We start from the raw sequence: 19673 nt of genomic DNA on the forward strand, positions 1-19673 counted from the left end.
CCCAGCGGGCCCTCCACGGGCCACAGCTGCCTTCAGGCATCCACCTCCCCTGGTATGGGGTCCTTCACGGGCTCCAAGTGGATCTCTGCTCCTCCGTGGACCTCCATGGGCTTCAGGGGGACAACCTGCTCCACCATGGTCGTCACCACAGGCTGCAGGGGAATCTTGGCCAGGAGCCGCATTACTCCTCCCCCTCCTTCTGAACTGACCTTGGCGTCTGCAGCCGTTCCTCACAACAGGCTGGTAGATGTCTCTCAGGATCTTTTTTTGACATCTTATTAACTTCTCATCTCCTCTCCACTTCTTGCAGCCAGGCTCGACCGATTCGGGCCCAGTCGGCTGCCTGGCGAGAGGCCAGAGGGTGAGGCCTGCAAGGCCCATGAGGCCTGCGCCTCCCCCTCTGCGCCTCTGCTCCCGCTCAGCTTATTCACATCTTCTCTTCTCTCTTTTTTTTTTTTCCTGTTTTCCCCTTCTTAAATACGTTATCGCAGAGGCGTTATCACGAGACATTCTGCTACCAATTGGCTCGGCCTTGGCCAGCAGTGGGTCCGCCCTAGGCCCGGCCGAGTCCCCTGAACAAAGGGGAGCGACTTCTAGCAGTTTCCTACAGAAGCTACCACCTTAGGCCCCCCCTCACTAACAAAACCACGACACGTAGCTGTTGCCCATGAGACAGCAGATATGGAGCTTCTGAAGCTAAACTGAGCTGGAACCAGAAATCTCTGCTTGGCCTAAGAAACAGCACTTCTGACTGAGAGAGGTGACCTAAGGATAGTAGGCAGAATCTCTGAGTAGAAAAGCGATGATGGGAACTCAGTCAAAGGACAAAATGCTGATACCTCCAGGGCATTGTAGGGTGCACAGGACAAACAAGCCTTTTTAGCAATGCACAGGATAGACTCAGGACGTTCCACTCCAGCACCATCTGTCATACTGCCTTTGGTTTGTTATTGAGAAACAGGAATATTGTTTCAAAGGGACTACCAAAACTCAAAATGCACACCCACGCACACAAAGAAAATGGGACAGCGATAGACACAATCAGGCAATAAATTTGAATACATTAATGCTAGAGTAATTTCATTTAACATCAGATCCCTGCCTGAATTGTCGCTGCTGGGTTCAGGGCTCCTGCACAGAGCAGCCGTGGGCAGAAGGGAGCCGAGCTGCCTTCTCCAGGGAGTGCTCCCTTCTGCAGTGGCTCTGTTGGTAGCCTGCTGCAGCTGTAGTCCTGACTGCAGCATCTCTAAAGAGGTAGTCTGAATGAACCCAGGACCAAACCTCATTATAAATCAGCACGAATGGCTGTTCCCCAGGTTTTCGCTTGGTTGGGGTTTCTGGAGGTTTGGGATTTTTGTTTGTTCTTTGTTTTCACATACCACTGTGTTTCTGGTTTCTAGCTAGGATGATAATCACTGTTTTAAAGTGTCTCAGTTTTTGTTAGCACAATTCTACTAAGTTTTTATCAGAAAACACTGGAAATGCCCCATGGGATTTTTCAAGAGCTCCATCTAGGTCAACTCAAAATATTCACAGTCTAGGGAGACCAGATGAATTTTAATAAATAGCCACATTGAACCCCAGATCTTAAACTCTGAGATTTAATTTTCCTTTACCACAGAAATGCGAGCTCTGAGGCATGAACTTGGGGCCAGGCAATCCACAGAAATTTGAGCTCTGTTTCATTTCACGGTGCCAAATGGAGATATTTATTTCCAAACTCCTGCTGCCACCAATTGCATCAGCTGGTATATTGCCTGCTTTGCCTTAGGAGTTAACTAATTAGATACCTGTGCCTGCTTTGAAGAATCACTTCCTTCTAATAACTAATGTTTCAAATTCATGCATTAGGTATTTCATGTAACTTTACCTGAAGACTTTTTTTTTTTCCTCAAAATCACTTTGCAACACCAACTGGCTGAAAAAAACCCAACAAACCATGGAGTAGAGCATTTGTATTCCTGAACCCATCTTGTACTTATTCTAGTTCTTTCCTTTCAATAAATATGAAGTCTCTATTGAAAGGATGTATTTTCCTGTATTTGCACAGGATTTAACACAATGTCTGTAAAAGTAAAAATATATATTACTAATAAGGATTTCAAAGAAGTCAGGGAGCTGTATCAGGGTTTTATCTGAGCATAGTTTCAAGTGATGCAACTCCACTGTTACACATGAGTGAATATGGCCCAAATAGGCCAAATAAAATTTATTCTACAACTGGTTGATTTCTAAAGGGCTTGCTTGTGATCTTTTGATACGTCACCCGATCACTGTCATCTGCCAGTGTTGCAATACTGAGAATGGAAATTCCAAGTAGGCGCAAACTTCCTTTTACTTCCGCACGGAGAAAAGAGAAATGTTTGTTTCCAAATTCAAATGAAGATCCACTTCCAAGAATTAAGATTACCTCAGATTAAGGCATATCCATACAACCACCAACCAGTTCAGCTATGACTTTGGTTACACAACAACATACCCATTAGGAATTTCCATGTGGCCACGAGTCTGCTGAGTGAAAAAGAACTGAGAAAAAAACTAAACTGAAGGGACAACATTTCTTGTCTCTTGGAGAAAAGGCATCAATCAGTGCCTCCTGGCTTCTCCCAGGAAGCTGAAAACACCTTCCACTGGGGTATATTAATTATAATATTCATAAAATGACCACTTGGAGCTGGGATCTTGAGTCTGAGAGCTGGGGTTCATCAGTCTCTTTTCTTATGCATCCTTGTGCATAAAACAGCTCTTAAGCCTGCAAGAGAAAGAAGTGCTGCTCCACCCTCAGAAGATGGGACCAGTCTGGGAAGGAAAATGGACAGTGGGAGAGACAGGAGCTTCCCTAGCACCTACCTGAGAACAGCAAAACATTCACTCATTCTTCCATAAGTTGCAACTAAAAACTGCCCTTCAACCCTACAGAAACAAAGCGAGAAGAAGGCGGCCTTAAACAGTGACAAGAGAAATTGCAAAATACTGAGCTGAAACAGTAGTGGAGACTGGCCAAAAATTAATGAGATGGAGGTGAACACAGGACTGAGAAATGGGAATTAATTGTGGTGATCAGAATGGAACTGACAAAGGAGGAGAACTGGGGAACTGAGTAATTGGGATCAAGAGAGGCTGAATGCAGCTGGTGGATCGCCAGCCTGTTGGCCACAGCTGTGCAGAGTTGGAATCAAAACTCAAAAAGTTGGACAAGACCAACAGTGGCTGGCCCTTTAAAACCCAACAATGACATTTTTTTCAGCTAGAAAGCAATTAATACCAAATATAGAGAACTGCCTTTTTCAGATTGCACCCCTAAAATTGTTTGAAATACTTGGAGCCAAATACTGCTCCAAGAAATAACAAATAGGAAGGCAAAAACCAGTTCCAGAAAACAAGATCTATAGAAATGCATTTAGGATATTTGATTATTTATTTTAAAAAGAAATGAAAGCCAAAGCAGACAATTAAAGTGAGAGAAAACTCTTCTCTTTAAGTAACTGGAATGGGGAGTTGGGAGTCACCAGTGATTTGTATGTGGCTCTTCAATTAATTTATCTTTATGCCAAGTGATTAACAGCTGTTTGAATTTAGATTTTAAAATTACCATCTTTTTCATTTCCTTTCTAGCTAGAGATGTCACACATAGAACTAACACCACTGGACTTATTAAGTGCATAAACCAGGAATTTTGCTAAAAGAAAATTAATAGCTATAGGGACCTACGTAAAATAAGGTTTCAGTCCCAAGATGTTCAAGGGAAATTATCATCAATTTCTTTGAACATATTCTTTGTCCACAATTCATTTAAGCAAGTTACTAAGTGGTTGTGAATCACGCCAATCTGCCTTTTGATCTGACTAGGCTGAACACATTAATGCTTTCGTCTCCTGTGAGTTGAAGACAGGCAGAAGTCTCAATATCAAAGAGGTGGAGGGGAAGAGAGGACAATCTCTCTGAGGCTGGGCTCCCTCTCCTCATGCTGTTCTGGACTGTGGAGTCCTCAAGTGACATGTGTACAAATAAAAGGGTTTTGTTTGTGCAGACATCAGCTTGAGGACTGTAGAGTCTCTCCAGACAGTCATTAGCTCTGCCACTATAAAGTGGGGGTTTTTTTTCCTGATATCTAAACTAAATCTTCTTTGATTCCATTTATCGTTGGTTTTTTTTTGTTTGTTTGGTTGGTTGGCTGGTTTTTTTACCAGGCTGCTACAATCACTATAAGAAAATGTTCCCTGCCTTTTTGTTCAAATAGGTAAATGGCCATTGCAACGTTACAACCTCCTTTGGTTTTCTTACTCGTGTTTTCTGAAGTGCTGGGTGACTGCCTTGCTCCCCTCCGGGCTGGGGGGTGTTACAGCTTTCTTGGAGGACAGTGCCCAGAGCGGGCTGCAGGGCTCCCACCCAGGTTTTACGGGAGGAGAGCAGAGGATTACTGTTCTACTTCTGCCTGTACACGCAACTACGGGGCTTGCCTTTTTTGCAGTAGATGGCCACTACTGAATCATGCCAGCTTATGTGGCACGGTGATGCCCAGATTCTTTGCAGTAAAATGCGGCTGGTTGTTCCCCTTTGTGTGTAGCTGACACTTCTTGGGCCAGTGAGGCATCTTCAGTTGTCCATTGAGGAGTATCCTTGCTTTTCAGATCATCTTTCTCTTTCACCAAGGTCACTTTTCATTTTTTATTCTAACTGTGAAATACTATCTTACCTGCTAGTATGTTTACGTGTGGGTGAGTGTGAGGAATCTGTTGGCCTGCTGCATTAACACAAACGCATGAATGAGAGTGAGTACCGTCATCATATTAGCCATAAGGGATCTGTGTGTGTAAATTGTTAAGAGAAATTGCCATGACGAGAAACCCTAAGAACCTGCTCAAATGGTAGATGATAGTCCTTATTTACAAGTGTGGACATGGAAGGTAATATCAAACAATATTAAGATGCAATGGTAAATGTTACCTTGTTAGTGGCATTTGCACAATTTTTATTGTACTTTTTCTTCGCTCCCAAAATATATTCTGCTGCATTCACTTTCATTGTCTCTTTCTCTGCTTTGGCTAGATTTTGAAATATCTCATTAGACTCATCACAGACGTCAACTTTCAAAAGAGATGCTATTTACCACCCTTCCTCTTACCTTTGTGGCAGCTTCTTCCGCATCTGTATCACATAAATTAAGCATTTCATTATTCATATAATTTTTCTGTCCACCTCTTTACTCCTTTCCCCCTTTCCTTTTTGAAAGATGTGTGGTGATGGCATATTTAATGTAACTTACTTTCGCACCTTTTTGTTGGGAGGAATGTATAACCTGAAATCTATGACCTTTTTTAAGTTCATCTCTTCTGATGCACTGTTCTTTATACTGCTCATCTTTTCTTTCAGACAGCCTTTCTTCTCACCCCCTCCCCCCCCCAGTAACATCTTTTTTAGGTTTCTCTATCTTTTATGTTCCTTTGTTCCTCTGATCCTCGCTTCATTGATCCCTCCTCTACATTCCTACGGTGCCCACTAACGCTCTTTACACTTATCTCCTCTGTTTTACCTTTCTTGGAATTGAAAGAAACTGCAAGAAAAAAAAAAATCCAAACAGAAAGCATTAAAGGAAAGGCAGGCCAGCGCTAGGGCCAGGGCTGATGCAGAACATGCCTCTGACCATGACCTGATCTCAGGGGACCGTCCTACCTCTGGGTGCCAGCCTTTCCCCTGCCCCATTTACTCTCCACTCCTCCTCCAGCCACTGCTGCCCGAAGTCCTCTCTTTTTGAGATTTTTATGGGGATTCAGACATAACCACACAAAGGCATTTGCACCTCAAATATTGTGTCCAGTTTTGGGCCCCTCAGTACAAGGACGTTGAGTTGCTGGAGCGTGTCCAGAGAAAAGCAATGAAGCTGGTGAGGGGTCTGGAGCACAAGTCTTATGAGGAGTGGCTGAGGGAACTGGGATTGTTTAGTCTGGAAAAGAGGAGGCTCAGGGGAGACCTCATTGCTCTCTACAGCTACCTGAAAGGAGTTTGTAGGGAGGCAAGTGTTGGTCTCTTCTCCCAAATAACTAGTGATAGAATGAGAGGAAATGGCCTCAAGTTGTGGCAGGGGAGGTTTAGATTGGGTATTAGGAAAATGTCTTTACTGGAAGAGTGGCCAAGCATCGGAACAGGCTGCCCAAGGAAGTGGTGGAGTCACCATCCCTGGAGGTGTTCAAAGAACGTGTAGACGTGGCATTTTGGGACATGGTTTAGTAGACATGGTGGTGTTAGGCTGATGATTGGACTTCATGATCTTGGATGTCTTTTCAACCTTAAAGATTCTACGATTCTATGATTTTTAAACACCTATGGTAATTCCCTAAGCTCCTCTGTCCATCAATCAGCCGCTCTCTTCAGAAAAGCATTAGTTTGACTGGCAGCGGGGTTAAAGTATCCATTCAAAAGCTCCTCTGGTATCCCAGGGTATGGCAGGAGGGCAGAGAGGCCTAATCTCTCTTCTCTTTCTTTCCTTCTCAGTTGTTTTCCTCATCCTTTTCTGTCGCTGTTGCAAAGCCCAGGCATCAGGGAGTAACTGTAGCTGCTCTCCCACCAGTGCATTTGTGTGCAGGGGGGATTTTCACTGGTGTATTTATTTTCTGCCAGTAATGAGAACACTTGAAATGCCAGACTTTCATTTTGTTCCAAAGGGCTTCTTCCCAGTGCAATTCCTGTCATACAGACCCATATCATCTACTTTTCCTGTATATTTGTACATTATTGACATATAGACATTCATTCCCATTTTATTGGGGAAAAAAACCCAACAAAATCAAAACCCCAAAAAAACCCCAGTGGAAGATCATGAATTTTAGATATTTCTAGATCATACATTTAGATATGTTGGTCAGAGCTGACTGGAATAACAAACAAATTGACTTCTACGCTCTGCCTGAATCTCATTGCCGTGTTAAAACTGCGCTCCAGGATTCCCATCTGCAAGGAGCGCTGAGCATCTGCTGACCTTTCCGTGCCTCTGTGGGCATCTTCCACTCTTTCTTCCTGCCCCAAACCCCCAGCACACTTCTACTGAAATGAGAGATGTGAAACCTGTGAGACTGACTTTCAAGCATAGTTACCCTTTGCTCAGCAGGGACGATTGTGCTTGCTAGCTGGATGCCAGTTGTGGCACCTTTTTGGTATAGTAAGGTGGGGTTGAGATTTTTTTGAAAGATGGTTTGGACTCCTCCTGCCACTCCTCCCGCCCCAGACCACACCACATACTGGGAATGGATTTTTGTCTCTAGAAAGCTTTTGAAGGCAACTTCTTTCCACCAGTGACACAGACTGGAAAGAGTGGCCTTGATCACTTTGTGTTTATTAATGAGAAAAAAAAAAAAAAAGAAGGGTTTGGAAGCCAGAAGACCTTGAGGAATAAAAGACGAGAGAAAGAGAGAAAGGAAATAAAGACCGTAAAAAAGCAGCCAGGATAGTGACATCAGTGCCCAGCATCAGCCTCTCATTATGGCTATCACTTAACTTTCCATATCCTGAGAGCGCTCACAGATGGCTGCCGACCTCCGACTCTGTGTGTTTAATGCTGTGACCAGCAAAGCAGAAGGGGAGTGAGACACGACAGGACATGCAGGTGTTTGGTGGCACTACCTGACCTGGGGCTCAGCACTGGGAAATAAAAGGCTGAGCACTGAGAAGGCAGGAGAATTTTGATCTATGTCCCCTTCAAACCATGCAGACCCTGCTGCTTTTATTTTTCATCTAAATAAAGATTTTGAATGTGCCGCCCCAAATACATTATGTTTAAAAAAAAAAAAGAAAAGAAAGGCAAGAAGAAAAAGCCTTTACATGCCCAACATGGTGAAGAAATCTACTGTTGCCTGTAGAAGCCGCATCCTTTTCCAGTTCCTGAAAGCTCCGGCACCAGGATGGAGCTCATTGCTCCTCATGACTGAGGCCTTGAGGTCTTGTGTGTGCAGCAGCAGCAGCAGCTGCCTGCGTCCTCTCGCTCTGTCAGAGCTGAGCCGTCTGCAGCAGCCGGCATCGGTCCTTCCCGTAATGCAGAGATGGCTTCTTCTAACAACTCCCTCTCCTGGGTCCTTTTACTTTCTGGTTATTGGTACCGAAATGGTAGCACCAGCATGGCCAGCGTATCAGCACTGATGTGGTACAATACTGCTGCAACTGTAATTTTGGAAAAATGTGTAATCTGAATGGTTCTGCTCACTTTGACTTGTGTAATGCTGAATATGAAAAATATTAATTACAGAAATTTAGTGGATGGGACATTTTTGGTATCCATGATAGCCCATTATTTGAGAAATCTAGATAGAGCGTAAAATCAGAAACGAAGGAAGTCAAAATAATTTGCTATAGTAAAGCAAATTAGTTTGGTGTTACCAGAAGTTTGTAATTCTCTCCCCCCCCTCCCCCGCCAATAGTTCTGAAGTGATCATATGCCTCTTCTTTGTCTTTCCTGGCTGCCTCTCGCTGATTTATGCGCTGAGAACCGATATTCCTAGGAGACGATAAAACCCCATTTTATTTTCCTCCCCCAACCCCTCAGCTGCGGAGATGTCACAAGCGGCCGGGCAGCTCCGGCAAGTTTTGCTTCCAACATTCGCACCCCAAAGATTCGCCAGGCGCCTCTGGGTGCAGCCGCCCCCCCAACCCCGCAGCCCCCGAGGGCGGGGAGCGCTGCCCTCCCCGCAGTGCGGACGGGGCCGGGGTCGGGGGCGGGGCCGGATGCCGGGAGCCGTCCCGGGTGCGCGGCGGGCGGCGCGGCGGCAGTGACACCTCGTGGGTGCGCGCAGCAGCCGCCCCCGGCCGCGCTTGCCCGCGCTGCGCGCCGATGGTGTTTTGCGCCAGGGGAGGCGAGGAGTCCACGTGTCCCGAGTGGGCAGCGCCCACGCGGCGCGCGGGGGCGGGAGGGGCCCGAGGCGGGACCGCTGGGCTGCGAGGGCCGCGGCCGCCCGCCTTGCGCGCCCTTCACTTTCTCCCGCAGCCTCTCCCTGCGTGGGAGCGTGGGTTCCCGAGGAGGAAATGCGGAATGGGGTGAGCAGGGCCGCGGGAGCTGGAGGTGAAGCGAAGGTGGCGACGAGGGGTGATCCGTCCTGCGCTGAGGCTGGCACCGAGCTGAGTCACCTCCTTGAAGGTCGAGGCGACCAGTGCGTACTTTACTGATCGCGCGGTCAACAGGTAACGCGTGGCACAGCTGACAGTGGCCGTTATTAAAAAAAAAAAAAACAAAAAAAAACCAGCTTTCTTCATGCCCCCATAAAAAGAACAGGGAATATTTTTGTTCGGTTACACCAGAGGAGAGCGTCTCTGTTAAGAGGGAAGCTGATGGCGCTGCCGTACAGGGAATTCTTCCTAGGTCGGCGGGGTTTTATCAGGATACATTTGGCTTGTCTGGAATTGACTGCAGTAGGTACAGGCACTGATTTAAATAATGAAAGAATCAGGAGGCTGTGCCACTGAATATAAAAGTAATCCCAAACAAAGAAGAAACAATGGCAGCCACAGGGCAAAGCCAGCACACCAAGGTCTGATTTGACTCTGGAGACGTGTGGAGGCTGAGGACTGGTAGTTGCACAGATTTGACTGTGAGCGCCCAGGAAGCCTGGGCGTGTCCTTGGGAGGAATCCCCAAGGGAGAGCCCTTTTCCAGCAGCCTGCCCACAGGGAAGGTGGGTTTTGCAGTCCTGCGTGGAAACACTGCTCTGGGTTGTTCCCCCGATTGCATCCAGGGCAGTGGGATTTCGGTCCCATCATCTGTAAGCAAACAGGCTGGCCAGAAGGAAATGCGCTCCCACCTAGTTCTGCTTTTAGGGGGAGCCTCCTGGTTAGGGCTAAAGTATTGCTGGGTAACCGCTGCCAAAGTGCAATGGTGCAGTCTTTATGTCTCTCCACACTTCACTTGCTGTCTGTATCTTGGTGAGAATGAGAAACCGAATCTAAAAACTGCCTGAATTTCACAAGCTCCCACCTGTGTCGTTATGTGATGTTTGTGGGTGCTGAAATATTGTATGCAAATGCATGGGTTTCGTTTGCATTGATTTTACACTGCCTTTCTCCTCCAGAGCCCCTAGTCCATGTGATGGGACTGCTGGGAAACTCTGACTCTATGTATTTCAGCCTTTTCTGTTTAATCTTTTTTTGCATATCCCATTCCAGCTTTGCCACAGAACCTGTGGTCAATCTGTGACGACAGCAGGCGAACCAGGGCCACGCACCCTAAGGACCTCAGACACTGAGTCTTTTTGGGGAGGCTTTGCTATGGAGAATCGTGTATGTGAGGTGATCCTCTTCATCTTTGAGACTCAGAGGATGAAAGGAATTCTTTTCTCCATTAGTAATAGACAGACAACTTTCATAACATAATGTTTAATGAAAAATATATTAGGTAGTTATATGTAATTTTTTTTTGTATCTGGAATGGATGTTATGGAAAGCAATTGTCTCCGTTTTAGGGGTTGGAGAGGAAGTTTGTCTTTGCTCTGATATATAGCACTCCCCTTTAGGATGGTGTCATTTGATAATTCCTGCCACATGTTCTTATGAGTAGGATGTTTTTGTTTCCTTACTGTGTCTTCCCCCAAGTCCTGCTGAGTAATATTTCAGATGGTCACGGTCAAAAAAAGCGTGTGACAGCTTCCAGATGTTCCAATAATCAAAGCGATCTGCAGATCTAAGGGAGCACACCAACAAACAAATGAAGGATAACTTGAAGGCCTGCGCTCTAGGTGGGGGATCACGGTCAGAGGTGGTGTAGCAGGTTGAAGGATAGTCTTTTCGTATCTGGAGAATTCACTGATGTCTACATCATTTGCTAGAAAGAAATGAGACAGTCTGACGATGTGGCTGGACAGGCAGCAGAAACCGAAAACATGGGATCTTGTCCTGGTTTTCCCGCTGCTTGGAGCAGCACTGGCTTCCCAGGGGAGCAAGGAGGGCTACCACGGTGCAGCACAGGTCTGGGCTGAGCTGGCTGCTGGGCTCCAGCAGGCATGATGCCGCTGGGGCTGAAGAATGTGGACATGCCCTGCTGTTGTCCACACCATTACAACATGGGAACAGGTTGCCCAGAGAGGTGGTAGATGCCCCATCCCTACAAACATTCAAGGCCAGATTGGATGACACTCTGAGCAACCTGATCTGGTTGGAGATGTCCCTGCTCCTTGCAGGGGGGTTGGACTAGGTGACCTTAAAAGTCCCTTCCAACCCAAACCATTCTGTGATTCTATGATCTGGTGCTGTGGGCCTGCGGAGGTGGCAGTGCCCGAGGCAGTGCTGCATTCAGCTGAGAGAGGGAAGGACACCTCTCAGAGCAGGGAAACACACCTGCTTCTGGCTTGCTCCTTGCTGCCCTGTAGAGGCCCCTGTAACTAGTTACTAGGCACTAGTCAGTAGTTCAAAGCTGAGTTTTGGGAGCCCTTCATCAAAACCGTTCATCATCCCAAGTGATTTTTATTGGTCCATCCTACCAGCTTTATAGACAGACAATTGAAAATGTATGGTGAGGCAGTGTATTCCTCTTTGGGAATGTAAAAACTTGTGCCGTCAAGGAAAAAAAAGTTTGTATTAGTCTCTGGCAACCTGGTTTGTAGAGGTGAATTAGCAGAGCTGTGTGGTGCAGCGTGTATGGAGTGGCGAGCGGGAACAGTAGGATGGAAGCTGCACACCGCTAACTGCTGTTGTGCAGGCTGGGCAGTCCTGTCTCTGGTCACAGGAGGGACAACGTTCCCACCACATAGGATCCTGCAGCAAGTCTGCTGGTGCCTTTTCATACACTGGCATTTCATGTGGCAGTGCCTCCGCTGCTGACGGCATGTCCTTTGAAACAGATGTGCTCTGCATCTGCCAACTGTCTGTGCAACGGCACAGCTCTGCTGGAAAACTCTTTTACAAAGCCTTCCATGTGGAGCAGTGGTGGGGAGGTGCAGGCATTAATGCTAGTGTTATTATTATTGTTGTTGTTGTTATTATTCTTATTTCTACTGGTACTAATTTGTGTGGAAACATTGCTGGCTCAAAACCTGTCTCAGCTGCTGATGGAGAGAGGAAGATCTGATCACAAGGAGGAAGCTACTGGGGTTTTGAACATTACTGTGACTGCTACAGGCTAATGCTTTTGAAGCATAACTGTTTGGGAGATTGCTACTGACTACTCTTTCCCCTTGCTACTAAGGGTTTGTGTGACTTTTTGTGCAATTCCATATGGGTCTTTTGCTACTTGGCAGGTAATGGTGTAGCGTGCTAGCAAATTCAGCTCCACACTAGGAAAAGAAACAACTTTGTGACAGTATATCCATCATCAAAGGTGGCTTATGTCATTTGGACTCTCCATATCGCATTCCCCAAGAATTTGGAGAACTTCTGGCAAGATTATTCCTTGGTTTTGTCCAAAGAATCTCTTTGTATGTCCATAGAGGGAGAAAGACCAATACACTGCTCACCTGGAAAATTGGACTGTGGTGTCTGTATGTGTGGTGGGGCCTGAGAATGGCATTGGTAGCAGTGTGGGGGCCTTGGAGGAGTCACACCACAATATGGACAAGCACCCAAAAGTGAGGAGGATGCTGCAGCTCACAAGGACGCTGGTGCTTGAATGTGCTGCAGGAAAGTGGTAGCCATGAAAAATTGGATCTGGACCATATCACACGTATTGACTGTGTGCTGGGTCATCTCTGCCTTTATTCATGTCTGTAAGACTGGGCTAAAAGGTCATCTTATGTTGTAAATCCTAAAAGGGTTTGGAGGCCTGTGTTCTTCTACTAGTTGGAGCATCGACAGCATGTGCTTCCATCGTTTATAAAATGGTTGTCAAGACTGCAAGCTCTTTGCCCACGTCCACATGGAAAATTATAATTACCTATGTATGGTAAATTAAAAATGGAAACCATTCACTGCACTGGAAGCTGACTCAGGAAGGATAGATCATCAATGGGGAGACGTGATAATGTAAATAAAGCTACTGCGTCACAAACCGGAAAACTGTGGGAGAAAAAAACAAGTGGTCTCTGTCTACTATCTACCCATCTATTGGTCATCCACCCATCTCTCTACTAGCTACATATTTGGATGTTTTTGTTTAAAAAACAGCCAAGGGAGCAGTGCGAGGAGGTCTGTCTGGGGCGAGAGGAAAGTGACTAAAGGACCTTTTTCCCTGGCTGGTAAATCTGTGCCTGGTCTCCCGTCAAAGCTTCATAGTTTAGAAGGAATTGTAGTTCCTTCTTCAAAAGACATGTCAGTCTCTTATGGATTAAGAAGACAATATGCCTTCCACATTTACTCTCCTCACAAAGACTGCTTTTTGGAGGATTTGCTAGTCACTTCATTTCAGTCACATTTCTTAACATGTTTGGATTTCTTTGTGGTTAAACTTAGAGTCTGTCCTGTGGGTTCCTCTGCCTGTGCAGTGTTTGTCCTTTCATGGTCATTACTGATACATACCTGTTGCACTCCTTGTGCCCTACTAAAATAATTTTGTCAGGGTAAGAATTATAAATTAAAATATTCTTCCAGAGGGAGGACCCCAAATACAATTTTGTAACAAAAATTCCTCAATCATTTCCAAACTGAACTTAATTTGGAATGAAAGACAAATCTTTCCCTTACTACCCAGATGCTTCCCAAAGCTTCAGATATGAATAATCTCTCCAAATTTTCCAGCTATTTCAATATCCCAGCCATACTGAACCCATCCTGTGGCTCTAGCACCCATTCAGGAAAATCTTCAGACAAGGCCAATGCCTGACGTCTCTATCCATTAAAATCAGCGGTCACACATCTTTTACTTTACTTTCTCGATTTTCATTCCCTCCATTTTTATCTCTCTTTTCTTTCTTCAGAGTTTCTATTCTCTTTCCCTTACTTTAATAGACATTATTCTCATCTGTTGACTGCAGATCTTGGCCAGATCCTGATAAAGTCAACAGAAAGGTTTTCCCTGGAATTTTAGACGCGTTTCTGTTGGGTTTTTTTTTGTTTGTTTCTTCTCCTTATTCTTCTTGTTGCCTGGCTGGCTGATTTAAACAAATATTTTCAGAACAACTTGTCCTCAGTTGACTAAACTGGTAAATAATGGATAAATATAGTTTTGATTGGGAACAGCTTTCTGGCAGAGGAGGAAGTACAGCACTGTCGTAGTTCTCAAGCACTAAAGAAGAATTTTTCTCACCTTGAGTCATGGGATCTGGTTGGTTAAATTAAAATAATTTACTTAACCTGCCTGTATAACACGCAAACATCTGAGATGTCCTTTAGCTGCACTGATACTTCATGCTGCCTACACTACGTTAGCTACAATACCTGGGCAGTAATTCCATGTTGTGAAACAGAAGTAGCCTGGGTTTCTTTATTTCTTTGTATCAAAAGCAGCACAAATCTAATTCATATATTTAAGCAAAGATTCAGGCTTGTTTTTCCCAGTCGTTCTTTTCTTACACCATCTGGAAAGGAGATCTTGTTTTGTCATAAGCTTCAAGCTTCAACATTTAACAGTTGTATTATTAATTCCTTGGTGTCCTAAGTCTGGCTGCCTACCTCTGTAACTCAGTCCTGCTGTGACAGTGCTGTTGCCTTATCAGAAGGTACTTCCCTGAGCCTACAAAAGGGATATTGATATGGTTTTTTTTAGGATAAAACTTTGCATATTGCCTACAAAGCATACAGAAGACTTTTAGAAATATATTTCTATGTGTTTATTCACTTGGACAGTCTAGAAATACAAGCATTACAATGTTCATGATACACACAGTAAAAATAAAAGCACAACTCGTAACAGTAGTATGACTATAAGTCATTGTATTTTGAATTTTTATTGTAATAAATTATAGCAATAGTTCACATAACCCAGCTATTATCTCAGATTGTCTCTCTGCAGAATCAGAAAAACAATCTGAGTCATTCCGACTTGATTCATTTTCAGTTCCTGTTTGGGATGGCTTCCCTCACCATCAGACTGCCTGGTAACGTTTTTTTTTCTGTGAAAACTCAGATTGTGTACAACAGCCCCACAGTCTACGGCGAGTGCTGCAGCATGAATCATGGAAAGTATGCATCCCTGCTTATTTGTAGCTGGTTATTTTTGCAGAAGTCCATGTGGAAGAAGAGCTATGAGAGTTTTTTTCTACATGATACATTGGCGCTCTGGTGGGAATTGTTTAACAGAGGCTTCTCAAACATACCAAAAGATGCTCAGCATTTGAAAGAGGGAAAAGAGGTGGAGTTGACACGTGGCACCAAGATTGAGTATGAACCAGTTTTAGAAAGAAAGAGGGTGAATTTGCCTTTATGAATAAAGCAAAGCACCAGAGACTTGTTTCCCTGTTTCTCCCAGGGTCCACTTCATGGTCTGTCACTACATTCTTGTGAAACTTTTATTTATCTTTGTCGTGGCTTTCATTTCATCTACATAAAGTATGTTGTTTCAATTAGTACATGCAGAATATATTATTTCAGTTAGTTCATGAAGCTGATTAATTAATGAATAACTTTGGCACTGTCACCTGAAAAGCATGATGGAAACAGAGAAAATGACTTCTACTTGCCAACCTTCCTTATGTCTCTGGAGAGAGACCTCTCTGAGCTGAAAATGCAGCTGGGTAGCTCTATATAGTGTCTTAGACACGAAGTGAGTAATAAAGTGTGACTTCAGGGAAATGCAGCTACACAGAATAACGATGATACTAGTTAACGTTTCTGCACTCGAGCAGTTCGTCGAGGAGCAGCTTTATTTCTGATAGTATCCTGCAAAAATGCAGTACTAATTTTACTGTTAGTAACAGCGGCAGTATTAAGGGTCGGTAAGAGAATAAAACCATCACTTGAAACACCAGTGGATGTTACAAAGATGAAGGTAAAAAATGAGGGTTAAAGGAGCTCTAGAGGAAAAAATCTGAAGTGCTCGGTCATTTGATGGACTGAGCAACAGTCATTTGTCCAGTAGGCAAAAGTGAAGTCAGAGGCAGAGAAACAAGGTGCTGTGCTCGCCAGTGGCAGAACTGCTGGGGAGCAGTGAGCTTAAACAGGACACGCTGGGTTGTGTCCTGGGCGTTAGCTGAACCTAAATTCCAGGAGTAAAACTGGTCAAAAACTGATGTGAGCTCTGGGAATATGCATTTTTTGACAGGGAGGCCTTATGTCCTCCATACGTGTGTTGAGCACTGAAGCATGATGTTTGCTTCAGGCACTCCTGAAGGCTGCCTGAAAACCAGAGACGCTCCGGGCAGCAGCTCTGAGAGAAACCAGAAGGCTGGAAAGCACCTTCTGGTAGAAGTTTTAGGTACGCATCTTTTGAGCGTATCAAGAAAAGGTCAAAGGATTACCGGTTACAGACAGTAAGTATTTACTTCAGGACTAACGCTCTTCCAATCTAGCAAATAAAGATATAAAAAGATCTGGTGGCTGGAGTTGGACAAATGTGCAGGAGGAAAGGGCTACGCATTTTGCCAGTGAAATACTTAGCTACTGGTGTGGATTGCAATAGGTTATTGTGGCTTTTCCACCATTAGTAATTTTTAAATCGAGAATAGATGTTGTTGGTTTTTTTTAATCTAAAAGACGTACCCAAGTTTAGACTGGATCAATTTCAAGGATGTTCTATGTCCTAAATTATGTGGTTAGATGACCACATGGCGACTCCTGGTTTTGTAATCTGAAAATCCTTTTCCTCTGACAAAAAGGGCTGGAGGAGCTTTTACTGTGATTGAGACTTTGGATACTTGTTGTGTTTACTGGGTCAGCACTCACCTTTCTTCCTCCTGAACCAGCTTAGCACTGACTGGTCCCAGCTGCAGAGCTACTCTAGGCAGACCTGTCCTGCCTAGTCCAAGGATGCTCCTTTTTCACTTATTTCTCTCCTCCCAGGCTGGAACCCCACATTCATTTTTCCGAGGAGCCAGGAGCCACCTTGAACCGGGGAACTTCTGTAGCGCTTTGAGAGTAACCATTCACAAAGACCTTACAGCTCTGAACTACAGCACGCACAAAGAACACTTTTTTTCTAGTGACTACAAAATGCTTCAATAAGCTTTGCTCAAATGAAACTTCTGTTAGTGGTAGTGGAGCTTTGTATGTTAGCTACCAAGGATTTGACTATCAGATAATTGTGCTTATACGTTCTCTTCAGAACAACTTGCATTACTTAAGAAGACAATCAAACTCCAATCAAGCTGCTCAGAGGTTTTGAAATATTCAGATACAGAGCTCCTAGCTTCCCTGTTTTAGCCATTGGGGTACAGTGCAAAATGCTGCTAAGCAGGCCATAGTCTCAGGATTTATTGCAGTGACTGAACTTATAAATACAGAAAGTTCACAGAAAAGCCTGCTCTCGTGAACTTTCAACCAGCATTTGCAAACTAAGAAGCCATAGATTATTTATATAATAAATGGATGCTTATCTGTCCAAATGTTTAATAAAGATAATATGTGAGAAGCACGAAACAAGTCATTTTCCTCTGCAGTAAAAATATATTTCTTCTATTGGATATAGGACAGTGGCAAAAACAGTTTAAACCTTTTGAAGCTTTTGTGTTCAGAAAATGATACTCTAATGAGAATTATACCAAAAATACAGGTCTTTTAGAATGGAAATTGTCAGGTCAGATGAGACCAAAATTTGATAAAATGTTGATTGAATTATTTTTAATTTATATATATACACACACATATTGATACCAAAAAGTAAACTGAACTGTTCAATATGATCCAGCAAAATCTGTTTTTATAAATACTCTTTGTCCTCAGGAAGACATGGGGACAGTGATGCTATTGATTTTAAAAGGTCAGATGACCTCTTTCTGGTTGCTTTGGCTATTGGAATATGCCTGGCCTGGAAAGGCAAATGCTTACTTGGCCTACAGTTGGCATGTACTCTACAATAGCCTGTTCACTGCACCTGCTCTCTCTCTGTAGTACCGATCAAGGACACATGAATATTACCAAGCAGATAACACAAATTATATCTTACGTCATCACAGGAATAGTGATTTTTATTTCCTGGGTGGTCCCAATAGACTTGAACACAACCTGCAGCCCCTGGCCGACATTTACCATCTTGTTGCCAGCACAGCTGGCTTCAGGAGTGGGAGTCTGGTAAGATGAGTTAAAAATATTTTTTCTTCCCCATGCACTCATGTACCAGTTGCAACTCAAATATATTGAAGTCGTTTTCTCTCTTTAAATATATCTCCACATACCTGAATTTCAGACTTATACTGTTGCCAATTCACTTTACATGTTGCACCACACCAAGTGCCTCTGTTAACTGTTGATATTCGGGCTCAACAAGAAGAATAGGAGGCAAGTGAGGAGAGGGGAGAGACTAAAATGAAGTGGGAATGTATTAGTAGCATTTCTAAGTTTGGGTCTGAGTCTACCAAGTCTTTTGCAGCACATTTTTGGTCTCAAAATGGGAGTGGTGGTTGCCCGTCGACACTGGGATGGGAGCCCATTCTGTCACACGGGCACTAACCGCATCTGCAGGACCAGGTCTGCCACTCTGCTCATGGAGCTTGCTTAAGTCTTTTCACTTAAGCACACACATGCACATACAAAATGTTTCTTTTGAGTCTAGCTCTTCCATCCTGAAAGGATGCAAAGATGCCCGTGCTTCTTGCTGCCAAAGGAGTCCTGAAGCCTCACAGTTTTGGAAGAGGTAAGTGGCAAAGGAGATGGACCTGTAAAGGTGAGAAGGAGCATTCCTCAGAGCTAGAAATTACAACACAACTCTGCTTAAGATCCCAAGCTCCAACTTTATTCATTATGGTGAAGAACTTCTAGCGCCACTAAATGCTGCTTTACTGCTGTTATTAGTATCGGGCAAGGAGATACCACAAGTAGTTGCAAGCCAAAGATTTCACTCCATAGGATTCTATTAGAATAGCAGAAGGTGAAACCAGATGATGGAAAACACGTTTGTCAAGAGTTTGATGTGACAGACATCCATTCCTGAGCTGTCATGTGCTGTAGTATCTGCTTTACATTCCTACACAGGGTTTTCAAACAGTGAGAGGAAGTGGTCAGTCCTTTAAAATTTGATACAGCGGTGCTGGTATTGATTTCCGTGGCTACAGTCATGTGTCAAGAGATTATTTGTGCTGGCATTGTGAGTTCAGTACATGTCTACATCCTTGATACTTGAATCTCAAAAACTTTACTAAAAGAGATGCCAGTAAACTGTTTTTTTCTCTAAGCACCAGTTCTCCGTGGACGTAATCATAGTAACAGCCATCACATTTGTGCTAACGCTGGCCAGCAAGGGCTGAAATCTTGGCTCTGTTGAAGTCTTTGGTAAAGATTTGACTGAGAAGTGCTAAGAGGTTTTCACACAAAAATAAAAAGACGAAGCGGGGAAAAACAGAGTTTTGTGCAATAATGGTAAAATGTTCTTGTTTTTCAACATCCTGGATGTCAATGCCCTTAGTTTATAAAAGTTCAAGATTGTTTGTGCTAAAATGAAACAAAAATAGGTTCACTCCTCATTTCCATCTCTCTCTCCAAACCAGAAAATCTGGCAGGGCTGTGTTTGAATGCAGATGTGGCAGAGCTGCTGCCCAGCTAGGTACCAGGTAGCATAACGCTGGGTGATGAGGCAAGTCATGTGCCAACTGAATTCCTTCTGGCGAACACAGGGATTATGTTCACATTCGTAAAAGCTGCTGGTGCCCTGGTTTGTAGCCCCAAACAGTCTCTAGAGAGTGT

At 44.2% G+C, this 19673-nt stretch overlaps 1 protein-coding gene across 1 annotated transcript in view; it reads left to right on the forward strand.

Annotated features, from left to right (window-relative positions):
* The window catches only part of RGS7 (regulator of G protein signaling 7), a 256555-nt gene extending 239138 nt beyond the window's left edge, over nucleotides 1-17417 (forward strand). Inside the window, exon 17 of the mRNA XM_086743449.1 lies at nucleotides 16839-17417. Coding sequence (XP_086599575.1) covers nucleotides 16839-17000 — 162 coding nt within the window. The 3' untranslated portion in view covers nucleotides 17001-17417. The remainder of the gene's footprint in view (nucleotides 1-16838) is intronic.
* The last annotated feature ends 2256 nt before the right edge of the window (nucleotides 17418-19673 follow it).

Source organism: Chlamydotis macqueenii, chromosome 3, assembly GCF_036417535.1.
Source record: "Chlamydotis macqueenii isolate bChlMac1 chromosome 3, bChlMac1.mat, whole genome shotgun sequence".
Lineage (NCBI taxonomy): Eukaryota > Metazoa > Chordata > Aves > Otidiformes > Otididae > Chlamydotis > Chlamydotis macqueenii.